The sequence below is a fragment of the Empidonax traillii genome, unplaced genomic scaffold (assembly GCF_003031625.1).
Source record: "Empidonax traillii isolate 1590-97213 ecotype Southwest subspecies unplaced genomic scaffold, ASM303162v1 scaffold620:size424980, whole genome shotgun sequence".
Classification (NCBI taxonomy): Eukaryota; Metazoa; Chordata; class Aves; order Passeriformes; family Tyrannidae; genus Empidonax; species Empidonax traillii.
Window position 1 is genome coordinate 324,060 of NW_020955813.1, and position 25,262 is coordinate 349,321.

Here is a 25,262-nt window from a genome sequence, read left to right on the forward strand (position 1 = left end):
TCCTGATGTGAAAGGCATGAAAGGCAAGTACACTGCAAGCTGGAGTGATGGGGGGTCCAGAGAAATTCCCAGCCCTGACAACATGAACTGGAAAAGAAAGGCAGCCTTTCTTTTCGGTGCAGTGGTCTGTGCAGCTGGAGCTTTCAATCCCATTGTCACCACCAGCACATTGCTTTCAAAAATCCAAATAAAGTGGCTCTTGATTTGGATTTTCAGTCGAAGGTGTATGACCTAGAAGGAAGTGGTAGCAGCTAAATCAGGAGTTAAAGCCACTGCATTGCTGACCTCAGAAGGATGGGCTGGAAGGAGGAGACCTGAACTCAGGAAAAGCTGGGTTATTAGTTCTCATGTTTTCTGTGTCCATCTGTCTGCAGCTCCGTGGAGGTAGATCAGTACACACCTTTCACTCTTTCAGTGATGTTTGCAATCGGAAAAAGTGCCAGAGTGGAAGATGAACTTGAAGTTGTTCTTGGTCTTCCTTGGGACAGGGCAGCAAATCCTCATCTGCCAGTAACCCTTCCAGCCAGTGGAGTGGGGTGGGTAACACCATGGCATCCGTCCCTCCAGGAATGGCTTGGCACTGGGATAGCCAACACCAGGCAGATGTGATCTGTGGGCACACCAAGGTGCCATCAGTGAGTGTGAAAGGGCAGAGAGCCCCACTGGGGTTTAGGGAATGGCTCCCCTGTTCCCACCTTTCAGGGCAGGGTCCTTCAGGCCACGGGAGGTGTCACAGTCATCCTGTGCTGGTACTTTTGTCCAACAGCTCACTCTGTCCCATCCGTGTTCTCCTGCTTTCCCTGCCGGTGGAGATGCCCTGGAATAACTTTGTGATCCTGTGTTTGTGAACATCCTGTTTATTGCTAATAAATGGCAATAATGTGACAGAGCCTGAAGTGAATTCAGCTTTTCTGTGATGTTGTGTGATTGACAGTAAAGCAGGCAAAGGGCTGGGCCTTTCCTTGTGTCTTTGGTTTGAAATGACAGCAGTTGTGGAAAGGGATCCTGGGAATGTCACAGGAGTGTTTGTGCCTCGTGAGGGAGAAACACAAGGCAGAGACCTTTCCCATCCAGAGGGGTGGGATTTAGGAGATGATGATAGTTACTCCCTGCTCTCACTGCCTGCTCTGCCTGGGGGTGATTTTGGGGTGAGCATCCCCTTTTCAGCCCATACAATTCCATGGGAATCTGAGAGTGCTCCTCCCCTTGAAGGGTCAGGCCCTTGGAGAAGTCTGAGTGTGTTAACAGGGTTTGGGTTCACCCCCTTGGTCATTTTGTCCTGCTGCAATGCTTTGCCGAGGGATCTCTGCCCCCCGGAATGCCCTGACCCGCAGGATTGATGCCTGGAGGGAATGGCAGCTAAGAAGGGTTTGCCCATGGGGTGGGAGCTCTGAGAGGATGGCTGGCAGCACACCAGAAAGGAATACGGGTTTGCTCTCAATGCCTCTCCAGAATTTGCTTTCAGGCATTCCCAGGCTCTGGATCTTGCTGGTTGTGTATAATACAGTGGCTGTCCCTGCTTCTGTCTGTTGCCTGAGTGTGACTAAATCTCCTGAGCCCCCTCACACAGGGCATAGCTGAAGGTAAGGGCCTCGTGTGGGCACAGCACGAGGTGCTTTTTATTCTGCTTTCGCCCATATGACCATCCATAGATTTCCCCTTGCCCAAAATCACTTGGGAACTCGTGATCCTGGGCTTTTTGGAGCCATTGGAGCCAGTGGGAAGGGAAGGCATGGGAGCCCTGCCTCCATTTGCTGCATCTGCTCCTCCTTCCATCGCTTTCTGATAACGAAGCCTCCTCGTTACATGAACTCGATCCATGTCCCCGCCACCTTTCATTCCCCTTCAGAATTGCCTCTCTCTTGACTCATGAATCCAATCCAGGAAGCCTTCAGGGTGCCAGGCAGGCCATGGGTACCACGGGTGGACTGGAGCCAGGTGGGTCATTTCATCACGATTGAAATGTGTATGTTCAGATGCAGAGGAAGAACAGTCACAAAATGAAGATTTGGGGGAATTTTTACTTTCCTTTACACAGACTGATTTTTTATTTTTTTTTAAGTGCCTCACCAGCTGAAGCAGCATTAAAAAAAGAAGCTTGTTGTGTCTTCCCCTGGATCCCTGGAAGTGTCCGAGGCCAGGTTGGATGGGGCTTGAAGCTGGTGGAAGGTGTCCCTGCCCGTGGCAGGGGGTGGCTTTAAGGTCCTTTCAAACCCAAACCAGTCTGTGATTCTGTGCTCCTGTGATCCCTTAAGAATCTTGCTATATCTTAGGAACCATAAGGAGATGGACTCCCTTGTTTAGTGGACGGAAGTGAGGGGGTTGGGGATGTGTTTGTCCCCCCTCCCCGTTTGTGGCTCTCAGGCTCCTTTGACATGAGTCTCCTCCCAGGCTGGGTCTGATCATCAGCCCCCAGGTGAAGTTGTTCTGGTTGTTGCAGTCTTTGCAGAGATGCAGTGTTTCCATGTGCAGGAGGACACGGCCTCAGCCGTGGGTGATGAGCAGCAGCACTGGGTCCAACTGACCAAGCAGCTGCTAAACCAGCAGGTGTCTGTCCCTGGGGAGGGCTCTGAAATCCTGGGGTTAGCACCCAGGCTGTCCCTGTCAGGGAGCTGGGGGTTGGTTCCCATTTGGTTGCAGTTTCTGGCTGGCTGGCAGCGTGCAGGTGGAGAGGAGCCAAGTTTGCTCTCAGGATGACAGTTTGCTAACAGATGTCTAATGTTTCCCAACACAGTTGGCTCATGTGATGGGAATCGTGAGCTACTTTAGTAAAGCTGAGCAGTTGGATAATTGCAAGCCTTTGCTCCTCACATCTTCTCATTTATCCCTTTTAGCTGCCTAGGTAAGATGGTTGTTTAATCGTTTATTTTTGTTTTATTTGTGGTTCTGGGAGGAAAAGCTTGGGATAGCTCTCGGAGTTATCCCTGTCCTCGCAGGTGGTGGCTCACTGAAATGGCTGGGAAGCTCCAGCAGTGCAAGGAGCCACATGATTTCCTCTCCCCCTGTGCATGGCAGGCATTGCCCAAACGCTTGGGCTGTGGCTCCTGTGCTGCATTCCAAAGGGGTGGGACACGTGGGTGATGGCATTTACTCCTGAGCCCCCTGGTCACTCTGGTTTCTTCCGCGTGATGCCTCTCCTTGCCCACCAGGAGCTGGAGCAAGGCATCTCCTTAGGAGGAATGTTTCCTTTGCAGGGACAGGAAGAAGTGGTGTTCCCAAGGCCCAGCTCTCCCATGGCAGCACAGGGATACCCCTTAGGGCAAGATAGCTGCAGAAAGCCAGGGAGGTCTCAGTAGGTCCCCCTGTCATTCAGATTTGCAGGAAACCTTGGAGAAGAGCCTGGGAGGCTCTGCAGGATGCTCCTGTTTAACTTTTAGGTCTGAATCCCTCTTTCCCTGTGCTGCTTCCTGTTGTCCCACCTCTCCTGTCAGCTCCAGCTCTGCCAACCCCACTTTGGTGCGGGGTGGGTAATAAGACCCACTATCAGTAAGCAAAAAACACCTTAAGAGTGCATTGGGAATAGATTCCTGGCCTCCCACGGGCTCTTGGGGAAATCATCTCAGCCTTCATTTTTAAAAGCTCTTTATTAAAGAGCCATCTTTTCCTTGGTTTTCCCTTTTTTCCCCAGTATCTTTTCTTTTTGTGCACTTCCAGCTATGATTTTCCCGGCATTTGTGCCTGTGAGGCAGCACAGTGACCAAAATGTCCAGAGAAGGGTCCTCTCTCCCCCCTAATTCAGCTAGAGGCAGACAGCCCCAGGAATCCCAGCCCAGGACATTCCAGCCTTTCCTCTGCATTGCTCCAGCACCTCCCTGACCATGCTGGGAATGCTGATCCTGCCCTGAGCTTGCCCAAGGTGTCTTCCCAGGTCAGGAAAGCACTTTCCCCTCTGGAAAGTTTTGGAACAGCAGCACAAGGCTGCAGATTTGGAATAAAACCGATGGAAGTGCCGGCTGGGATGAGCCTGTGGCGTCTGCAAAGTGATGCCCAGAGGAAAAATGCCCTGACTGGCACATTCCCACAGAGGATGAGTGATTCCCACCTCTCCCTGCACAGGTCCAGTCAAACTGCCTCTACCCCCATCCCTCCCCTGCTGGAACTTCTTTGCTGGGCATGACCCCGCCCTGGAACAGCTTGCCCAGAGAGGGTGTGGGCTCTCCCACTCCAGGGATATTCCAGAGCTGTCTGGACACCATCCTGTGCCACGTGCCCTGGGGTGGGAGCAGGTGCTCCACTGTGTCCCTTCCAGCCTGAGCCGTTCTGTGACTGTCCCAAGCATCCTCCTCACTGTCTTTATCCTGGTCCAGAACTGAATCTTTTCGACAGCCACACCAGTATTAACATTTAATCTACTTCTGTATTTCTTGGCTCTGCCCTCCCCGTGCCCTGAAGGAGTCTCTTTACTTTTGGAGGTGATAAAATATGACATCACCAATGTTTTTCCTATAAATGTGTGGAGCGAGGAGCACAAGCTGGAAAACCTTGGGAGCTCCAGGGAGCAGCACGCTCAGCTTAAGCAAGTTGGAGGACGGGAGGTGAATTCCTGTTCTAAATATCAGGATAAGGATCATGCCCCCAGCTTCTGATTTAGGAGATGGCAGGGGAGTATTTGCACTTTGATCTTTCTGTTGGAGAGGTTTATCCTCAAGCTTTGCAGGACTGAAGTGCATTTACAGCTGTAAGTTTGTAGGAATTTGGTGTTCACCTGGACGTTGACATTTGTAGGTGGGGATAAAACAGAATTCAGCTGGGGCTGTTGTTAGGAGGCACGAGAAGGGCTTGTTTGCTTGATTTTGCACGTGTTTTGGTTTCACTGTATACTTTGGACATTTCTGTTGGGTGTTGGATGCTTGTGGCACCTCTGGAAAAACTGCATCCAATCTGTTTCCCCTACTTGTGTGTACAAACGCCACCTGAGCAGAGAATTAGCCCAGAGGTTTCCAAAAGCAATCACAAGAATGCTGCAGGTACATTTTCTAAGCAAAATAATACCTGCACACTTCTTTTTACATGTTCCAGTGAAAATCCAGAAGCTTTCAGCTTGCACAGCCTGGACTGTGTCCCTGCCCATGGCAGGAAGGGTGGAACTGGATGGTCTTTCAAGGTGCCTTCCAAGCCAACCCATTTTTTGACTCCTAACCTGAAGTTTGGCCGTTAAGGGAAATTTTCTGTGCTGGGATTTCACCTTCATCTCAGTTATAAATCATGAAGGGCGTTTAACTGGTCCGTACCAGTGCTCTAATTTTTTATCATGGAAATTAGAGCCCTTTGCTCTGTCACCCTAAGATGATGTGGCTGCTGTGGTTTAGAAGGGGATGTCTGAACGTGTGGTAGATTCAGCAGAGGTGCTTTGGTGGCTGGTTTAAGATGCACCTCGTGAGGAGCACAGAGCAATCAATAACAAGGTTATCCCAAGTTCAGAGCAGGCTCTGTGCTCATTGGTTTCCCAAGTCGGATGCATCAGGAACAAGGTCACCCAGGGGATCTGGTGACAGTATAAATAATAAAGCAGAGCTGAAGTAATTTGTTGGCAGCACCACACCCTCCCACCCCCCCAAAGAGAAAATGATGCTTTACTGCATCAGATCTGGGGCTTGATGGTGTGACCTTTCACATTTCTTGACACCCATTTTTCCCCCTTTCGCTTGAAAAATGATGGGTTTTTGCTCTCTGTCCCCCAGCGTCACTGGAGTTTTAAATAGACTCAGGAAGGTGGTTTGAAGGGAATCAGTCAGGAAATCAATTCCAAGCCGTTAATGACACAGAGCCAGGCCGTGACGGACGGGGACGGTCAAAAGCTGGGCAGGTGGATCTGTGTGTGCACGGGTCCCACTGGGGTGGTTTGTCACCAGCACCCTGCACAAGGGAAGCCTCCAGGTGAAACAGGTGATTACAGTCTGCTAATTGCTAAAATTAGGAGTGCAAAGCACCCAGCTGCCCTGTACCCCCTCCATGCCTCCCTCCATAATCAGCCAGCTCCCTTTTCCCATACGAGTCTGCGCTGCCGCCGGCCAAAGGTCGGGCGCTCGCGGGGCCTCTGCGGCAGCTGAATGTCACATTTTATTGAGTGGGTGGATCCTGCTCATCCATTTCCCCTCCGAGCCTTGCTAAAAATAGCACAAACCTTAACAAGGAGCTATTTTGGAGGAATCATGTTCATGGGGGTAGTCATGGGAAGCTTATTTTGGCAGGCTTGCATGTGTTTGATTTGCATGCTGCCCCCGGTCGGGGGCTTGGTGGACGCCTGTGGGAGCCAGTTGGACACAGGCTAAAGAGAGGGAGCATCTGGATTTTGGAACCTGGGTTGGGACAGCTACTCCAAGTGAGTTTACAGGAGAAAAAGAAGGAAGATACCCTTATAGGAATGTTGATATGTGACTGAAGTCATTCATTTCAGGCATTTGCACACCAGCCCACAGCTTATCGGATCTGATTTCATAAAACCTGGCTGTGATTTCTCTCCAGGGACCTTAATGATCTTGCCACTTCCAATAAACATTTATAGAAACTACTGCCGGCCTGTGGATAAGAGAAACTCCTATGAGAGACTTTTATCTTCCAAAAATACTCAAAGACACCAAAAAAAAAAAAAGCCAAACCAAAAAAAAAACCAAACCAACCAAACCCCGCAGGAGAAGATCACCAGAAAATGCCCTGCGGGTGGCTGGAGCTGAATTGCAGTGCCAGGCGTTTGCTTTGTAGCCATGCCTAGGGAGGTTTGCTCTTCTCCCCTGGAAAGCCGGAGCGGGGCTGGACGCGGGACCGGCAAAGCCATGAGCGAGAGCGCAGCGTGAGGGCGCAGATGGCCTCGCAGCAGGTCCCGTGCCGCGCGGCTGTGCTGCCACACGGTGCCCATGTCTGCGCCTCTAAGAGATTTCCCTTTTTTCGCCTCAAAAACTCCAGATACGAAGCCGAAGCTGCCTTCTTTGCCAACCTGAAACTGGCCGACTTCAACATCATCGACACCCTGGGAGTTGGAGGCTTTGGCCGAGTGGAGCTGGTAGGTGACCTCTCTCCCTGTTCTGTGCTGTGAGCATTCATTTTTCTTAATTGCACCTGAGGGCATTATATGATGGGATTGTATGTTTTCTAACGGGTGATGAAAGATACATCATGTTGCCTGAGAGGTAAAAATGTAGAAAGAAAGGTTTGCAGTAACAAGAAGAATTTATGTAGTGGGCTGAGAGAGATTAACTCGGTTGGTGCTGATAACACCAAGGTTGTGGGTTTGCTCCCTGTATGGGCCACTCAGGAGTTGGATTCAGTTATCCTTGTGGGTCCCTTCCAGCTCAGAATGTTCAGTGATTCTCTCTCCAAGTGGTTTATGGCATTGATTTATGGCCTTTTAAAAACAACCTGTGTGGCTGTTGAGCGCTAGGATTAAAAAAGCAACCTAAAATGTTACTCGACCAAAACCAGAGTGAGGTACCGTGTCGCTCCCAAGCAGTTTCTAATCCAGGTCTGGAGATAGTTCTCCTGCAAGCCGTACATTCAGTGCCTGCACCATGGCTAAACATCCCAGAAAGCCACAGAACTGTAGAGAAAAGGCAAAGTCTGAGCTTGCTTTTTGCCCTGTTGGATTCCGAGCCCGTTATTAAAGCAGAGAGGAGACCCAGCAGCAGCCGCTGTGGGGCCCGTTTGTGACACCCCCTCAGTGCAAAAACTTAGAATAGAAAGAGAGAGTTCATTTACATCACAGAGGAGCTCCTGACACCGGGCACTGGCACAATATGTCAGGAACTCCTACAAGTTAGGGGCAGAAAAGGAACGGAGTTGCTGTTGCTGTCACTGAACTTCAGAGAAAGCCCCGCTCCATAGCCCTGTGGGAAAAAATGAACCCATAGTGCTGGGAGTTGGAAAATGGGGCAGAATGAGGTGTTTTGGTGATTATTTGTGAGAAAAAGTGTAATTCCATGTTCAGAGCCAACTGCCCTGGGATTGATTTCTGACTTTTCCTGGTTGGATGTGCATAAGGTGGTGTGGAGGAGAGAGTGTCTGGGAGAGTGTCGGTCCCTTCCTGGGGTTTGGGGTTTCATTTGTTACTTGTTTGCTTTTAATAAGCTAGTTGTTTTGGAAGAGAGTCCCAAGAGCTCCCACAGAGCCTGGGAAGGATGATCTTTCCCTGCTCCTTCTGTAGTCATCTGCTGAGGATGCTTTAGGGCAGGAGTTTAATCTGGGTTGTGCTCTTTTGGAGTCCCTTCATCCTCTATCGACAGCAGCTCAAAGCTCAGGAGATTTGTCTGCTCAATTAACACCACTGCTGGCTTCTCCACCCAAGGTGACCTGTAGTGAGGGGTCAGGACTGGGTTAGGGCTTGGTTTGAGTCTTGTGAAGGAGCTTGTGAGGTTTGTTCTGTTTTTAAAGGCTGCCAAGGTGTTTGAAAAGCCCAGGGTGTCCCTGGGAAGGTGCATGGACTTGTCTTCAGGAGGGGCGGGGGATGAGCCCCTCAAACCACACCCTGGGCCAGTCCTCTGCCTCTGGCTGCTCCCAGGGTTCGTGTGGCAGCTTTAGGGGGATGACGAACACTACACTTGCCCAGGAGAGAGGAAGAGCAGCAGTGGCTGTTCACTGTCACTTCAACGTGTCAAGTAGAAATATTTAATTCTGAGGGTGATGTCCAAATCTCAGAGGCCTCCAAGAAGCCCTGAACCTACTGATGGCAAAAGCATTTTCATCACCTCACAGGGATTTTCTTCTTCCCTCTCCTAAGCAGGAAAATGCTGGTTCAGCTCATTTTTAGCTAATGCTGAATTGCACACAGAAGGATAAAAGATAGTTAAAAGTGTAGCTCAACACTGCAGATTTTATTGTTTTTCTTTACCACAGAGGGAAATGTTGTTGTAAAACCAAGAAAATATTCTTTTTGTCAAAACAGAGCCTAAAATTGCTACCTTTTGCTTCCACCTCCTCCATGAAAAATATGGGTTTATTATTTCAGGCTAAAAATGGAACGAAATGTAAAACACAGCGGAGGAATTGACTCTTTTATTGCCTGAGTGTGTTACAGGAGCCTGTTAGTGCAGGAATGTCCCAGGAAAACATTCACAGTTTTGGGCTTTCCAAGAGTCAAATTGTTCAAATGAGTAAAGTACATTGCAAGGAGGAGGATTTTTATAGTGGAGTGAGTTCCCCCGGGATCATCCCTGTACCACTCAAGAGAGAGCTGGGGTTGCTCTTCCTCATCCCCAACTGCACTTTGTGAGCAACTTCTGTCCAGGCTTCTCTTGAGGGGATAAACCTTCCAGGGTTGGAGAGACCACAGTGGGCGCTGAAAATAACAGGAGTGGACTTTTTGGGATGCATCCACTGTTTTCTGCAGCTCAGCTTCTCTGCTGTGTCAGTTGAGCATCTCCTGCGCTGGGATCCAGGTGCCTCAGTAACAGGTGGGAGTAGGGAATGTCCCCTCCTGTTCATGTCCTGCTTTGCACAGGACAGGGATGCGGGTCAGGAGTCCCCAGCCCTCGTAAATCATCTCTCCTGGGCTTTATTGCTCTTGTCTTTGTTCCTTAATTTCCTTTTCAGTTGAGTCCTGTGCTTCCAGTTGTCTGCCCCAGGTCAGTTCTTTTGGTTTGATGTCAGGATTATTTTTGACAGCTCTGAAACAAAGGTGGGAGTACCTGAACACGTGGGATTAGAGTCACTGTTGCCTGGAAATCAGTTTGTGGAGGTGGTGGCTGAGCACAGGTAACAGTCAGGTCCATGTCCTCTGGGTGACACACGGCTTGGGGCATCCTGGGGCTGCTTGAAGACCCCATCACCCAGCAGGGTCAGACATTCCTAACTGCTTCTGATCACTTCTCCCTAATTTCTTGTTGGAGTCTTTGGGGAAGGAGGTTCTCAGGAAGTTTTACTCCTAGTATTGATTGTCTCCCTGCTGTGGCTACCTAGAAACACAGACACACGCAGAGAATAAAGGCACACACAAAACCACACACGTGAAGTTTCAACCACATTTTATGGGGGCCTTACAAGACCCTTTTTAAATGGACACCACAGCACTTTTCAGTTTTATTTGGGTTTTAAGAGAAATTTGGCCACAGATTTTGAAGCACAATCAAATCTATTACAGCCTCTAGCCTAAACAAAGCCATTAGGGAATTAATTAGATGGCAATGACAAAAAGCAATGCAATTGTCTCCCTATGGCCTGACAGATGCAGAATTCAGATATTTATTAGTGGAAATTTCCAATTGCATGTCCCAGCTATTAAAAAGTTTTCTGTTAGAAAGGTCGAGTTTCGCTTTTTGAATCTCCTGATTTTTATTTTTAGTTGTCAGGATTGACCTCCAGCTGTGCCAGGGGAGGGACAGGGGGGACAGCAGCAGGAATTTCTCACTGGAAAGGGTGGTCAGGCACTGGCAGGGGCTGCCCAGGGAGGTTTGGAGTGCCCAGCCCTGGAGGTGTCCCAGGAGTGTGGATGTGGCACTCAGTGCTCTGGGCTGGGGACAAGGGGGGCATCGGGCACCCATCCAAGGGGGGATCCATGGGCTGGGAGGACTTTTTCAACCCAAATAATTCTGGGATTCTGTGAATTCTTTGGCCTCCATCCTTTTGTAAGAAGAGGCCTTTTGGGTGCCATCAAGGGGAAGAAGTGGATTTAAGAGAGGGATTTAAGTAAATCCCACATTCATCTGAGCTCCTCCTGAGCTCAGCAGAACGCTGGTTAGGATGACTTGTCCCTTTTTTCCCCATCCCTTCCCAGTGTTCGCAGCAGATTGCCTTCCTCAGGGTATGCAGGGTGCTTCATTTCAGCCCCACAGTCAGATGGGGCTGCACCGCTGCAGAGCTGGTGTTCTGTGATTGTCCCTGGGGTTTGAATTCCTGCTGACACGAAACGCATCCTTTGTCGATGGAAATGTTCTCAGGGGCTGCCTGGTAATGGGAAGGGTCTTGTCAAGGTTTGGAAGGCTGAGATGTGTTCACAGCCCGTGAAACAGTGGCAGAGGCGGGTCAGGATGTGAGCTGTTGAGCCCGAGGCTCCAGCTCCTGTTGGAGGGAGGGATAAGCCATAAAAAGAGGTGCTATTTTACAGAGAAAGCCAAAGTGGGGAGCAGAGCAGGATCACTGTGACCTTCTATGGAGTGTGGGTCCATTTGATATTTTCAAGACACCACAGCAGTGAGTTTTTCCGTTGAGTCTCACATATTTTAGCCATATAACCCTTCTTCCACTATTTGCTTTTTATGGGAATGATTTTATGCATGAAATCGTTGACATTCCTCACTGCTTTTTAGCCTTCTGCCTGTAGACATTTTTGAAAGATAATATTTACCTCTGGGCTTTACAGGAAGACACACATTTTAATATATTTTCCCAATGCCCTTTGCTTATAAAAAACTTCGCTGTGTGTCTTGTCAAGCACTGAGAATAAATTTTCAGTAGAGGGATAAAAATGTAGAGTTAAAGGGGTTTAGCACAGTTGATTATTTGATTAGAAATTTTTAAACAGCTGAGATTTTCCAAGGACTGTGGGGGTTTTTGTGTGTATTTCTAGAGTGTAGTTTTGCAATTTATTTTCCTGTAGAGTCCCAGAGCACTTCCATTGTGATACAATATTTAGTGCTTTCCCAACCAGTGGAATCCAGACTTTTCCAAAGAAAATAAGGTCACTTTCCACCCTGATGCCCACTTGGAGTTCACTCTGGATTCATCCTTCAAAACCTCAGCCTAGAGCACATCTTAAAGGCTTAATTCTTACTCCATGATTTTTCTTTCCATCTTATTATAGAATTAAAGTATGGTTTTAGTTGGAAGGGACCTCAAAGCCCATCCAGTGCCACCCCCTGCCATGGGCAGGGGCACCTCCCACCAGCCCAGGCTGCTCCAAGCCCCGTCCAGCCTGGCCTGGGACACTGAGCACCACTGAGGGCTTGGAGGAAGCATCAACCTGAGCAAGACATTCCCTAAAAATCAAGAAACACTGGCAGGAAAGCAAGTTCTGTAAGGCAAAGAATCTTGTTGTGGGGGTTTCTCTTTCACCCAGGAAGAAGGTACAAACATTTTAGTGGGAAAAGCTTGCTGTGCTCTCTGGCTGGGGGTGGGGAAGGTGCCTCTTTGTTGGTGCAGCAGTTCAGCTGTCGGGATCAGCAGAGCTCAGCTTGCGAGCGCTGCGCTCAGCAACAGCTGCTGCTATTTACGGTGGTCTGAATAGATCTAGCTGGGCAAAAATCAGGGACCCTGGGCATGCCCAGCGAGCTGAAGAGTTTGTGTCCAGCTCCTAAAAGTGTATTTAGGAAAAAGCTTTACGTCTCCAGAGTAAATGGAGTAGTTTGTGCAGGCACAGCCTCTGCTCCCTGTGTGTTCCCACGGAGCTGGGAGCCCTTGGACAGCAGGGCTGTGGTGAGCAGGGTGTCCAGACTCAAACAAAATCCTGGACTGGTTTGGGTTGGAAGGGACCTTAAAGCTCATCCCACCCCACCCCTGCCATGGGCAGGGACACCTTCCACCAGCCCAGGCTGCTCCAACCTGGCCTTGGACACTTCCAGGGGCAGCCACAGCTTCTCTGGGCACCCTGTGCCAGGGCCTGCCCACAGGAACAGGGAAGGATTCCTTCCCACCATCCCATCTATCCTGCCTTGTGTCCATGGGAAGCCATTCCCCCTTGTCCTGTCCCTCCATCCCTTGTCAATAGTCTGGAAGGCTCAGGCACCTCTTTGTGGAAAATCAGTCCTTCTAGGGGGGATTTTTCTGCATTCTGGGAAATCTTTATTAACATTTCCAGTTCCTGCAGGTCAGCTGGGATTGTATCAGTTGTGCTGTCACCGGAGCTGACCATCTGGAATACACATACCTGATTTATAGTAAACAGGGGCAGGCAAAGAGGAAGGGTAAGGAACATGTAGAGCTCTTGTTCTTTTTTTCTTTTTTTTTTTTTTTTCCCGTTGAGGCCTGGATTTTGTCTGCTTAATAGCCATTTTCTCAGAAAGTCTGAAAAATCACCAAGGTGTAAAACTGTATTTATTTATACATGAGTTATAATTGTTAAAAAACAAACAAAAATCAGGCCTTGAGGGATTTTGGCCTCTGTGTGTTTTGGAAGGTGCAGAAGTTTATAGCCATAAAACAAAGCAATGATTTTTGGAGTGGTTCCAGCCCGGGAGAATTCACCTCTGATCCTATGGATCAAGGGCATGGAAAAGCAGAGAGGTTGGATCTCTCCTTTTTCGCTTGTCTTCATCACAGAATCATGGAATGGTTTGGGTTGGATGGGACCTTCGAGATGATCTCATTCCAACCCCCTGCCATGGGCAGGGACACCTTCCACTGTATATATATGTGGATATAGATACAAATATAATATTTTTATTTTAGATATAAAATTTATATAACATAATGCATAACATAATATATAAAATATAATCATGTAAACAAAATATAAGTTTTATATGAATTTTATAACTTTGGGCAAAGTAGAAACTATTTTTATTCTATTTTCCTTCTACAATTGTCGTGTTTAGTTACAAGCGAGATTCCTGCTGTTATTTTTTCACTGGGGTGCAGTTCATTGCCTGCATCAGAATCCTGCAGAATGACCCAATCTAATTAATTTACCCCCTTCTCTGGTTTTGGACATCACCCATTTAAGATGGTGTTTGGACTTTAACTGCACTCCCTACTTATCGGATTCTCTTGCGTTTTGGAGTGAAAATACGTTCCTGTTTCACATCAGAAAGGGTTTGTACCCTCCTTCAGGGGGTCATTTTTGACAGAGAGGGCAAGAGCTGGAGCAGATTGAAGTACAGCTTTACCAGGGGATTGTTGTGCTGGAAATGATGGAATGGTGAGAGAGATCGTTTTGGAGATGTTTGGTGAAAGGACAAGGACTGGGGAAGGTCACTGTGAGGAGAGGGGGGGGAAAGGGGCAGGGAAGGGACCAGAAGTTGTTCCAAGTTGCAAAAGCAAAGGAGTGGGAGCGGTGGCGTTGCCCTGGGTGGATCCCCCAGGGCTCAGCTGCGGCAGAGGAGCCGTGGGAAGGGCAGGCTCCAGCAGGGCTGCAGCAGATCCACGGTGCTCAGATCCTGCTTCCGAGGGAGGGAAAGCTGAGCTGGCAGCCAGGATGGCTCCTTTCCTTTTCCCAAGGAAAACAGCACTCTTTGCCATTTCCTGAAGGGGCTGGGGGGTTGGGGTGGGTTTCTTTGGGGGGCTGAGCGTCCTGCCCAGCGTGCCCCCTCCTGAGCCGAGCCCCAAAGTCCTGGGGATGCTGGGGTTCCGTGGGCTGGTTTTCTCCTCAGAGCTGAAGGAGAGGCTGTTCTTCCCAGCCCATTCTCATCTTCTCAAGGTTAATCCTGTTTGGGGATTGTTTTAAAAATCAAAAGTCCAGATGACTCCTAGATAATTCTTTTTTTCTACTTCTAAAATGATACTGGGATTAGACATGGAGGGTGTATTTTGTATTAACTAACCCAAGCTTAATATTAAAAGCTATTCTTTAATGGTAAGCTATTCTTTAACAGAAATGACCTGGAGTTCCCCACCTTTGCATCATAAAAACAGTCCCCACAGTCGCCTCATTTGGCAGAAACACCAAAGCAGGGAGAGGACTCAGGAGTGCTGGAGAAGGAGGAGACTACAGGGCTCCTTTTCCAGGTGGACAATCCTAAATTTGAGCCTTAGATTCTGTACCTGGCCAGCTTGTTTTGGTGCCTTGACAAGTTTAATGCAAATTAATCCCCCCACAGTCTCAAATTCCATCAAACCCTCTGCCTTCTGAGGGAGCGGGAATGGAAAATGGATCTAAATTCTCCAGTGGCATTAGGTCAAAGTCTTGCATTAGCGAATTGCAGCTGCCTGGTTCTTCTATATTTAAACATTTGTGGCAGTGCTAACATCATCAAACACCAAATAAAACCACTGCCTGCTACTTCCTCGTGGAAATTTCCTTCCCTGGACTTACTTTGAAGCTGTCTAGGAACGCAGGTTATTTCCCCAGAAATAATTCCATCCCATTTCTCCATCCCTGAAAAAAAAAAAAAATGGTAATGGAATGAAAGAAATAGCCCTTTTCACAAAAATTAGGAAGTCAGAATCCATGGGATTCAACACTGAAGGGAACACACTGGGGTTTATTCGTAGCACCCTTTATTCTCTAAGTTTGGAATTTATTCATCTGAGCCTCCACCAGGTTTTGGTGTTTATTTTTACACTGATTAACATCAGGAAAATAGGAATTTGTGTTTCAAAAGTTCAGAGTGGGTTGGGTTTTTTTATGTTTCACGTCCAAATCAGAAGCCAAATTCCGACAGGGAAACCGAAACAGAAGTTGCCAGATGGCACCTCTTGCTATAAGAGGGGAAAAGCATCTAACTGGCAATGTTGTTGTGGGGGGCTGTGGGGGGAATTCAGCAGACCAGGAGGCCTGGTAGGTCAGCGCTGAGGTTCCTTTCTCCTCTGGAGGGCTGGCCTCGATGGGACAGGCGGCCACCATCCAGCTGGCTCTGGGAGAGCTCAGGGTGCAGGAGTTACCAGGGCTACACCAGCAAACAAGCAAACAACTCCTGCCAACCTTGTCAGGGCAGGCAACCTAAAAATAGGCTGGGGAGGCTTAAGGTTAAAAGTAAATTCGTGCCCAGGCAGCGCTGCTGAAAAGCCAGGTCTTCTCCTCCTCTGCAAACATGCAAGGACTGCCATTCCTGCGTGGTAACTGGCAACGTCTCCTGACCAACAGTTGGCTTGTCCCTAAAAATGTGGCATTTTAGGAATGGCCTCTCAGTCTAGCAGTCAGCCTGATTTAGAAAGCAGGTTGGTCCAACGCAGAGCTGATGGCTGAGGGGCGAGAGCGGCGGGTTGGGTGCTGGCATGGGGGGAGGTCCCCACACGCTCCTGTGAGCCCTGTTTCTGAGCCTGCTGTTCCCCCCAAGGTGCAGCTGAAGAGCGAAGAGTCCAAGACGTTCGCCATGAAGATCCTGAAGAAGCGGCACATCGTGGACACGCGGCAGCAGGAGCACATCCGCTCCGAGAAGCAGATCATGCAGAGCGCCCACTCCGACTTCATCGTCAGGTACCACCCCAGCCTTCCCTGCCTATCCCACGCTGCTCCAAGCCCCGTCCAGCCTGGCCTCGGACACTCCCAGGGATCCAGGGGCAGCCACAGCTTCTCTGGGCACCCTGTGCCAGGGCCTGCCCACCCTCCAGGGGAGAATCCCTGTCCCAGCCCTAAGCAAGTGTGGTTCTTCAGGGAATAAAATCAGGTACCAGGCATTTGTGGTTGTTTTCACCCCAGCAGTGATGTTCCCTGGCTCTCCAAGGACGGTGAGTGTGTGTCAGCAGGAAGGAGAGGTCAGGGTAAGAGCAGTGGGGGGTGAGGAGCTCAGGTCACGCAGCTGGGCCCATCCGAAAGGGCACCTAAGCTAAGGGTGCTTCATCCCACCCTCAGAGATGCCTCAAACACTTGCCTTTTGCTGGAGGAGATCAAACCACTCCCCAGAACTGCTCTGGAGGGACAGACAAACCCCTGGGGAAATGCAGAGGGAAGCACGAGGTACCCATCGTCACTGAGGGGGTGTTCCCTTGCCGGGCTGATCCCTGGGATTCCCCCAGAGCCCATGGCTTCAGCTCTGATTCATGGGTGACAACTGCAGGGTGACACCCTGTGGGCTCTGGTGTTGGATTCCCAAACATGCCCCCGTTCCCTAGGCTGGAGCCAAACAGACCCTGGGGCTATTTCAGCCTCTGGATAGATTTTCGGAAGCCTGAGCTGTGTTGGGTGGGGAAGGAAGGGAAGGTGTCCAAGCAGAGGGGCAGTTGCCACCATTGCCAGAAATTCCCTCTCCTAAATAAAGCCTGAGCCTGCAAATGTTTCCTAAGGGAGCCACTGATCTTCATGGCTAGTAAACGAAATCCTCCTCCATTCCCACTTCTCATCCTCTCAGCAGGCAAGGAAAACAAGGAGGTGTCAGCTGCAGGTCTTCTCCTTCCTCATCCTGCAGTAATTCCCACCCTTTACAGGAACAACCCTCCCTGAACTATATTTAATACATTTACAACTGGAGGCTGTCTGATCCGCCCAAATAATGCCCTTTTATCGTGTATAACCTTTAGGTTTCCACTGCAGTTGATTGATAAATAATATTTGATTTTTTTTTTATCTGCCCAGAAAATTTTCTGCAAAGCAAGTCTTTCTTAGCTAGAGCAAGCCTTTCAGCAGTATTTCAATTACCAAGCAATTAAAAATGTGTAGTTGCATTTTGGATTGTTGAAGGTTTCTGTAAACCTTCATGTAGATGAAATAGTGGGGAACTCAGGTGAGAGAGGGGTGAGACAGGCTCGTTAGCTGGTGCTGAGAGGGCTGTGGAAGAGCTGAAAGAGTTAATTCTGTGATTCTGTGTTTATTAAGATAAGTTGTATTTTGGTCAACTGGCTTTTAACTACCTTAAAAGCAGCGCCTTTCTTGTGTCACCCCCTGGAGCAGTGACATTTGTACACCCCCTTAGCCTTGTGCTGCTTCCTGGGATGAGTCCTAGAGCAGCACAATTGTTTGGGTTGGAAAACACCTCCGAGATCACCCCATCCAACCACCAAGCCAGCGCTGCCCGGGGCGTGTGGAAGTGGGAACGTTGGGCACCGGGTTAATTTGGGATTTTCTGCTTTGGCACCGCCAGGCTCTACAGGACGTTCAAGGACAGCAAGTACCTGTACATGCTGATGGAAGCCTGTCTGGGGGGAGAGCTCTGGACAATTCTCAGGGACAGGTGAGTTGGAGGAAACTGTTATCCTACAGATTGGAATGCTTTCTAATATCATGGGATTGTAGGATGCTTTGGGTTGAAAAGCCCATCCGCTTCCACCCCCCCATGGGCAGGGCACCTTCCACCAGCCCAGGCTGCTCCAAGCTGGCCTGGGAAAGCAAAGGTTAAATTCTTGTTTAATCCCCTACAAAAGAACAAATCTTTCTGTAGTTGTTCCTTTTCCCAGCAGCCTTCTCTGCACCACTGAAACAAGGACTGCAGCAAAGTTAGGAGGTGGTGGGTTGGATTTTCCACCACCTTTTGTCAGATCCTGATAATTTCATCTCCAATTCTCCGGGATTTAAGCTGGGCTGCTGCTGCCACCTAGTTTAGACTCAGCCAGCTCCCAGCAGGCAGAGGACGTGGTTTTCCTTGGAAAACCGGTTGCAAATTATAGAAATTAATTCTAGAAAGAACTCGATGTATTTTAAGATGTGAAGGTGGTTTGAGGGCAAAGATGTTAACTTCAAAAATGGATACTAATCAAATTATTATTACATTAATGGATATGAAATAAATTGATATATAAATTGATATATAAAAGGTGAGTCAAGCAACAGGCATCTCCCAGGCACTAGAGTGATTCTACTGAACTGTATAGATATTTTATAGATGTTTTATCATATTGATAGGTATTTTATCATCTGTGTATTTTAATCTAAAGAATTAAGTCCATATGGGAGGGCTGCCCTTCCCATCCAATGGCTTTATCCCCTTGCCCTCTCTCATTCCCTGCACAGGGGTTCATTTGAGGATTCCACGACCAGGTTTTACACGGCGTGTGTGGTGGAAGCTTTTGCCTATTTGCATTCCAAAGGGATCATTTACAGGGACCTCAAGCCAGAAAACCTCATTCTGGATCATCGAGGTTATGCCAAACTGGTGAGATCCTGAGTTTGGGTGGCCCAAAACGAGTCACAGGAGGTGTCAGGGCCGAGGGGACACGGGTCACAAGAGGGTCCTGTCTCTGGGGGTGGCCACCAGTAGGTGCGGAGATGGGAGTGGGACGAGGGTGTTTTCCCAGCCTGCAGCAGGGCTCAGGATTGGGCTGGGAAGTGCTGATTCCAGCTGGAAGTTCAGGTCTGTGCTCCTGGAATGTTTAGGAAAGAGCACAGGGAGAAACCCCCCCGGCTGTTTCGGAGCTACTGAAGGGGTTGAAAATAGTTGTGTGTGTGGGACAGGGGACAGCGAGGTGTTGGATGATGGGGGATGATTGAGGGTGATTAGATGCAAGACTGGCCTTCTCCCACCCCAGGAGGAACTAGACCTGGATCTCTCCTGGCCCCATCAGCAGCCCGCAGCTCCTTAGACATTTTGGCCTCCCTGAGCCACAGGATGATGGCAGAGGTGCCCTACAGCAAAACAAACCAGTTCAGACCGGTTCAAACTGAGCTCTGCCCTGGCCCCAGAGTGCTTCCCTTCCCACTGGCACCTCATTTTCCATGCCTGCCAGTGGCATTCTGAGGTTTGAGAGCCCACCAGCACATCCCAAGAGCCTCCAGCAGACCGGGAGGACACTGGTGGTGCTTCACTCTTTGTGGCAGGAGAGAACTTTGCAACAGGTGCCAAAATGGCCAGTGCTGAGCCTGAATCACGGGATCATGGGATGGTTTGGGTTGGAAGGGACCTTAAAGATCACCCAGTGCCATCCCTGCTATGGGCAGGGACACCTCCCACCAACCCAGGGTGCTCCAAGCCCCCTCCAGCCTGGTCTGGGACACTCCCAGGGATCCAGGGGCAGCCACAGCTCCTCTGGGCACCCTGTGCCAGGGCCTGCCCACCCTCACAGCCAGGAATTCCTTCCCAATATCCCATCTAACCCTGCCCTGTGGCAGTTTAAAATTATTCCTTGCTCAGGTTACAGATGGGAATTTAAAGGAAAAGTGAAAGCAAAATGAATCAAACCTTAGCTGTGAGTGACAGGAAATTACAACTCCCAAGAAACCCTCAGTGCTGCTGTTTGTTCTTCTTCCCTCGTGAGAACTTTCCTTTCCCACTACAAGGGCAAACCAGCAAAAACCCTCTGGTGCCCTGCCCTGACGTCCCTCTGCCCCTTTCCCCAGGTCGATTTTGGCTTTGCAAAGAAAATAGGATTTGGAAAGAAAACATGGACTTTCTGTGGCACCCCGGAGTACGTGGCCCCCGAGATCATCCTGAACAAAGGTCATGACATTTCAGCAGACTACTGGTCACTGGGAATCCTAATGTATGAGCTCCTGACTGGCAGGTATGGCCATTGGGGCTGGGAACACATCCCACTGTTTGTGCTGTTGTCACCCTGATTAGGCCAGGGCGGGTTCAGGGCTGGCATGTGCTGGCCTGGACCTCACTGTCTGCTTTTCCACTCTAAATCGCTCATTTTGGGCCCTGAGTGAGCCTGGTGGGGAAAGGGAAAGGGTTTGCTCTCAGCTGAGAAGAGGAGGAGGTAGACTGGGCACTGTGGGGATGTGGGTCCCTGTGTCCAGCCCTTCCCTCATTTATTTGCAGTTTGGGTTTGGATATTATCGCTGATGGGGGCAGCAGTGGCTTCCTGGAGCTTCCTCAGCTCCTACCCCATCGCTCACTTCCAGCATACCCTGGGAGAGGATCCAGCACCTCGTCCTGCTTGTCCTTCGGGCTGGACCCAAATCCCTGCTGGATGGAGGCCCAGTTAGTGCCCACCTAAATCACGTCACAGCATCACAGAGAGGATAAGCCAGCGAGTGTTGGTCAGAGCCTCCTTCCCTGGGCTGCCATGGAAAAAACAGGTTTAGCATGAGTTGCTCTGGAAAACTCTTCTCCTTGGCACTTCCACCCCTGAAATGCAGAGAAATGGGTTGAGACCGTAGAAAGCAAGGCATGGCTAGCTGTCATCTGCCTTTTCTCATCTGTATATGTGTTTGATCAGTTTTCAATGCTATGGTAAAGACAAGCTTTTAATCTTTGTTTCCCTCTCCCCTCCAAAGTCCCCCTTTCTCAGGCCCAGACCCCATGAAGACCTATAACATCATATTAAGGGGGATAGACATGATTGAATTTCCAAAGAAGATTGCCAAAAATGCTGCTAATTTAATTAAAAAACTATGCAGGTAAGTGGATGAAATATAATCACTTTGATGTTGTTTGCAAAGAAATCGGTCGTTCGGGATTAGGGAAATAACTGCTTTGTTATTCCTTTTGCAGGGACAATCCATCAGAAAGATTAGGGAACTTGAAAAACGGCGTGAAAGATATCCAAAAGCACAAGTGAGTGTCTTCTCCACCAGCCAGCAGATCCAACCCACAGGAACAGGCATTTCAATGTCCTGCTAAAAAAACCCCTTTCTATCCATAATTTAAATTCTTCATCCCTTTGGGTCCGATGGGAGTCATTAAAGTGTCTTAGGAGTTTTCACTCTGCTGCAATGGGATACTCACAAGGTAGAGACCCATTCCAAAAACAGGTTCCCTCATTTGTCCATGCTGGACCTTCTCTCCTCCACCCCCAGTGCAACAGGAGCGGATTGGGTGGATGTTTTTGTGGACAGGGCTCATCCACCCACCGTGAGCAAAGCTGAGGTGCCCAAAGCAGGGGTGGGATGTCCCTGGTTGTGCACGAAGTGCACGTGAAGCTGGGAGCTAATTTCACATGAGAGAAGGACATTATTGGCTCTCAGACTGCAGGGAAGGAGCAGCTTCCAGGACATCTGCAGTGAAGATGGGCTCTCCCCTGAGCACTGGGAACTTGGGTCTACCATTGCCCACGTTTCCTTTCCAGTCCCCAAAAACACATACAGAGATGAGAGGAAAACTTCCAAAGGATCTGAGAGTGACCTGTGTGGGAGATGAAACCCACTGTTTAAGCAATTGTCATTTCTTTCTGTGCTACAAAGGTGTAACTGTTGGTTTTTTTTCCCTCCCTTCAGATGGTTCGAAGGCTTTAACTGGGAAGGGTTACGGAAAGGGACGCTGACACCTCCTATCATACCAAGTGTAAGTTCCTTATTTTCTCCTTCATGACCACTGAGTTTCCTCAGGAATGTTGTGAGCTTCAGGCAGTGGTGAAGTGGGAACAGCATGTGCTTCATTTCTTCTGAAGATGCTTGAAAGAGTTAGACGCATTCCCAGCTAAGCTTGGCCTCCAGGCAGGCTCCTCCAGGCCGAGGCCGTTGGGCAGGGTATGGCCATGACAAAATGCCCCTTGCAGCAGGAGATCAGGGCAGGATCACTCACTCCTACACATTTTTCTCTCTCTCACCTGCTCCACTTGTTTCTCCATCTCCTTTTCCCCATTTCGGTGGAGAGCTGCCACATTCACCCCTTCCCTCAGATGTGTCCTCTTCCCTTCTCCTTTAGTCTTACTTGTTTTGGAAAGACAAGTGGGATTTGTGTGCCATCTCCCTTTTCTTTTGCCTTAACCTCTCCCTCTGTCTTGTCTTTTGTGCTCCTCACCCTTTCTCCCTGCATCCCTGGCCTCCATGAAAAGCCCTGTTCCCGCCTAGTTTATGTTTAACCGGGAGCAGCCGCGCAGGGACAGCTCCGCTCATTTTCCTTTGGAGCAAAGCTCTTCCTTTGATGTCTTTGTGAGCTCTCTCCCCACAAAGCCAGCTGCAAAGGGAAACCAAACAGGATTAGCTGATAGAAATTACCTTGGCCCCTTCTGTTCTGCAGCCTCCCCTCCTGGTTTCAGCCTAATCCCTTTTCTGTGCGTGCCTCTCCCGCGGGATCACCGAGGAATGACATTAGCAGTGGGGTTTCATCGCACCCACCGCTCCGTGCTGCACCTCCTGCAGCAGCACAGCCACAGCTCCAGGGCTAAATCTGCCATCCCAGGGTTTTCTGAGCAGCCAGGAAAGATCAAGGGGGTTTCCCATCCCCCTGTTTTGCCCTGTGGGCTCAGGAGTTACTGGTGGGAGAAAGCAGGACTTAGCGTGTCCCTGAGGCAGGATGGCCAAACAGCACGTTCATGCTTTATAAGTCAAAGCTGGGTTTGGTTGGTTTACTTTTTTCTTTTAAGCTCATTCTAAAATCCTGGAATGGTTTGGGTTGGAAGGCACCTTAAAACCCATCCCATCCCTTAAAACCCCCTGCCGTGGGCAGGGACACCTTCCACCAGCCCAGGTTGCTCCAAGCCCCGTCCAGCCTGGCCTTGGCTTCTTTTTACTGCCTATTAATTAAGCAGCACACACTGCTCACCACATTTCTTCTCAGACCATAAAGTCAAGTTTGCTCCTTTCCATCCAGTTTTATGGGGAGACATTCATTTTCCCTCCTTCAGTCCACCTCTCCGTGGTGGCTGAGAAGGAGCCAGCAGGGCTGAACATGCAGGTTAGCCAATTTATTTTTTTTAAGAAGAAAAAGGCTTTTCCCAGCTCTTAACTCTCATTAGTTACATGGCACTACCAGTGAGGCAATCCAAAGCTGCTCCTGAGCCCTTATCCCGTGGGATTTTTGGAAAGATACAAATTTGCAACCTGCTGCCAGGACACTGCTGAGCCTCAATAGCACAGCTGGAATCTGTGACTGCACCCTCTCCTTAACAGCTCTGGACTCTTGCAAAGAGGAACCAAAGGAACATCAACAGAGTAAACAGACCAGATAAATCAAAAGAAATTTAAACTGCTGCATTTTTCCGGGGTGGGTTTTTTTCCAAAGTGAGTTGGATATTCAGTAATCCTCATTTGCCCCAAGAAGTTCAGCAGCAGGAAAATGCTGCTGCAGCTGGAGGGCACATGAAATTCAGAGCTGAAGTTGGAGCCCCTGTTGATCTAACAGCCTTTTCCTAAGGCTTACAGCAGCATCCAGCATCAAATGGGAATCTCGTGGGGTTTAACAAGGCCCAGTGCTGGTGATGTGCTTGGATCGGGACAGCCCCCGGGATCAATCCTGCCCTGCCCTGCCCTGCCCTGCCCAGAAGGACCTGGGGGTGCTGGTGGGGGAGAGGCTGCACAGCAACCTATTGGAGCAAGTCCAGAGGAGGAGAGGACTGGCTTTGGCTTTTTCCCACAAGTGAAATGGCTAAAAATGGCATCATTTCCTGCCCAGCTCTCCTGCGGCAGCGCAGTTCCCTCCAGCCTGCTCTGCCTGCTTGGGGAAAGGCTGAAAGTACCCAATTTCCTAGCAAGACACTCCTCATTTTGGGCTGGAGAGCTGCTGCTCTGTTCTTGTATCGTTTATTTGTTTTAAATGGCATTGACTGTCAAGGTCTCACTGTAAGAAGGGTTCACTCACTGTTGTAAAGCCAAAAAAATAAGAAATCAGCTATGCTAGATAAATGATGTAATTTCAAAAAGAGAAACGTGGTTGGCCTTATTTCCAAAAGAGAAACACAGTTGGCCCTATCCTAGGAAAGATGGGTTTCCCTGGCAGGGTCCTTAGGCTGAGCAGTACTGGTCAGGAAATTTAAAGGCAGGATGCTGGAGGCATAACTGGGAAACCCTGGGCTTTGGGGAGGCTTTTCCAAGTCCTTTCTGATTGATGCCCTTGTGCCAAGAGGTGGCACAGCTGCTCTTGAACCGCAGCGGGCGTGGATCAGGAGAGTAGGGAATTCTCCTGGGTGTGGAATGCGGCCCTCGCCTGGCTTGCCACAGCTAGAGATGGATGCTGTTGAATGATCAGAGCTGTGAGATGAGGAGCACCTGCCTGCAGAGGCCCCCCTTGCCGACCACCCCCCCTGATGGCCCTGCCCTTGTCGCCCTTGCCGCAGGTCGCATCTCCCACGGACACGAGCAACTTCGACAGCTTCCCGGAGGACAGCGACGAGCCGCCCCCTGACGACAACTCAGGATGGGACATAGATTTTTAATGTCTTTCTCTTACCTGCTTCTGCCTTGCTGAGGACAGCTTTCCTGGGACGTGGCTGCCAGCGAAACCGAGAGAACGCGACTGGGGAGGATTCGTGCTCGGGGTCACCGTGATGCCTTGATCGATGCTGCTACAGTAACTCCAGTGGCATTAGGACTTCCTGCTTAGATGACAGTAGTGCTCTTCATGTTTTCTGTTCGAACACAGGCTGGGGGCTGGCATGGTGGTCCTGACACAGAGCCTTTCACCGGTAGAGAAACTTGTTTTCTGCCACCGCCGAGGTCTTGCTGCGCTCTTAATCACCGAGGTCAGGACACACGTTGTGTGAGACACGCCCGGTCGCAGCTGCGAGGTGCTGGCTTTACCAGTAGGATCAGTAGTAATTTATTCAGTGCTGTAGCCAAATACAGTGCAGGATTTGGGCTATTCCCACCCCCCCAGCTCCGTAGGGCTCCTCCCAGTGTCGGAGCGGGGCAGGCCACGGCGGGCCCGGCCAAAGAGTTCACGTCAAAGCAGTGGTGAAATGTGTCCTTTTCCCTTCTGAGCAGAACCACGACAAGACTGAATGTTACCTTTCCTCTTTGGTTTGGAGAGTTTTTTTGTTGAGCCTGGTAAAACAAAAGCACAACTGCTCGAGATCCTGTGAAGGCGGATATGGGTCGTTTCTCTCACGCTGCAACACCACCTTTGGGGTTTGTTTCCCTTTCCCTTGGTACAAACACATCCCTGCATGAAAACAAAAATCATGAAACTAACCTGTTTGACATACAAAACAGT

The 25,262-nt window shown here is 49.5% G+C and overlaps 1 protein-coding gene across 6 annotated transcripts in view; it reads left to right on the plus strand.

Moving 5' to 3' along the window:
• Window positions 1-25,062, plus strand: part of PRKG1 (protein kinase cGMP-dependent 1) — a 266,544-nt gene extending 241,482 nt beyond the window's left edge. For all 6 annotated transcript variants that reach the window (XM_027898759.1, XM_027898758.1, XM_027898760.1 and 3 more), the window contains 9 exons: window positions 6,904-7,000; window positions 15,858-15,997; window positions 17,598-17,687; window positions 18,464-18,605; window positions 19,787-19,950; window positions 20,669-20,791; window positions 20,886-20,948; window positions 21,608-21,674; window positions 24,388-25,062. In XM_027898759.1, coding sequence (XP_027754560.1) covers window positions 6,904-7,000; window positions 15,858-15,997; window positions 17,598-17,687; window positions 18,464-18,605; window positions 19,787-19,950; window positions 20,669-20,791; window positions 20,886-20,948; window positions 21,608-21,674; window positions 24,388-24,486 — 985 coding nt within the window. In that variant the 3' untranslated portion in view covers window positions 24,487-25,062. The remainder of the gene's footprint in view (window positions 1-6,903; window positions 7,001-15,857; window positions 15,998-17,597; window positions 17,688-18,463; window positions 18,606-19,786; window positions 19,951-20,668; window positions 20,792-20,885; window positions 20,949-21,607; window positions 21,675-24,387) is intronic.
• Window positions 25,063-25,262: the final 200 nt, after the last annotated feature.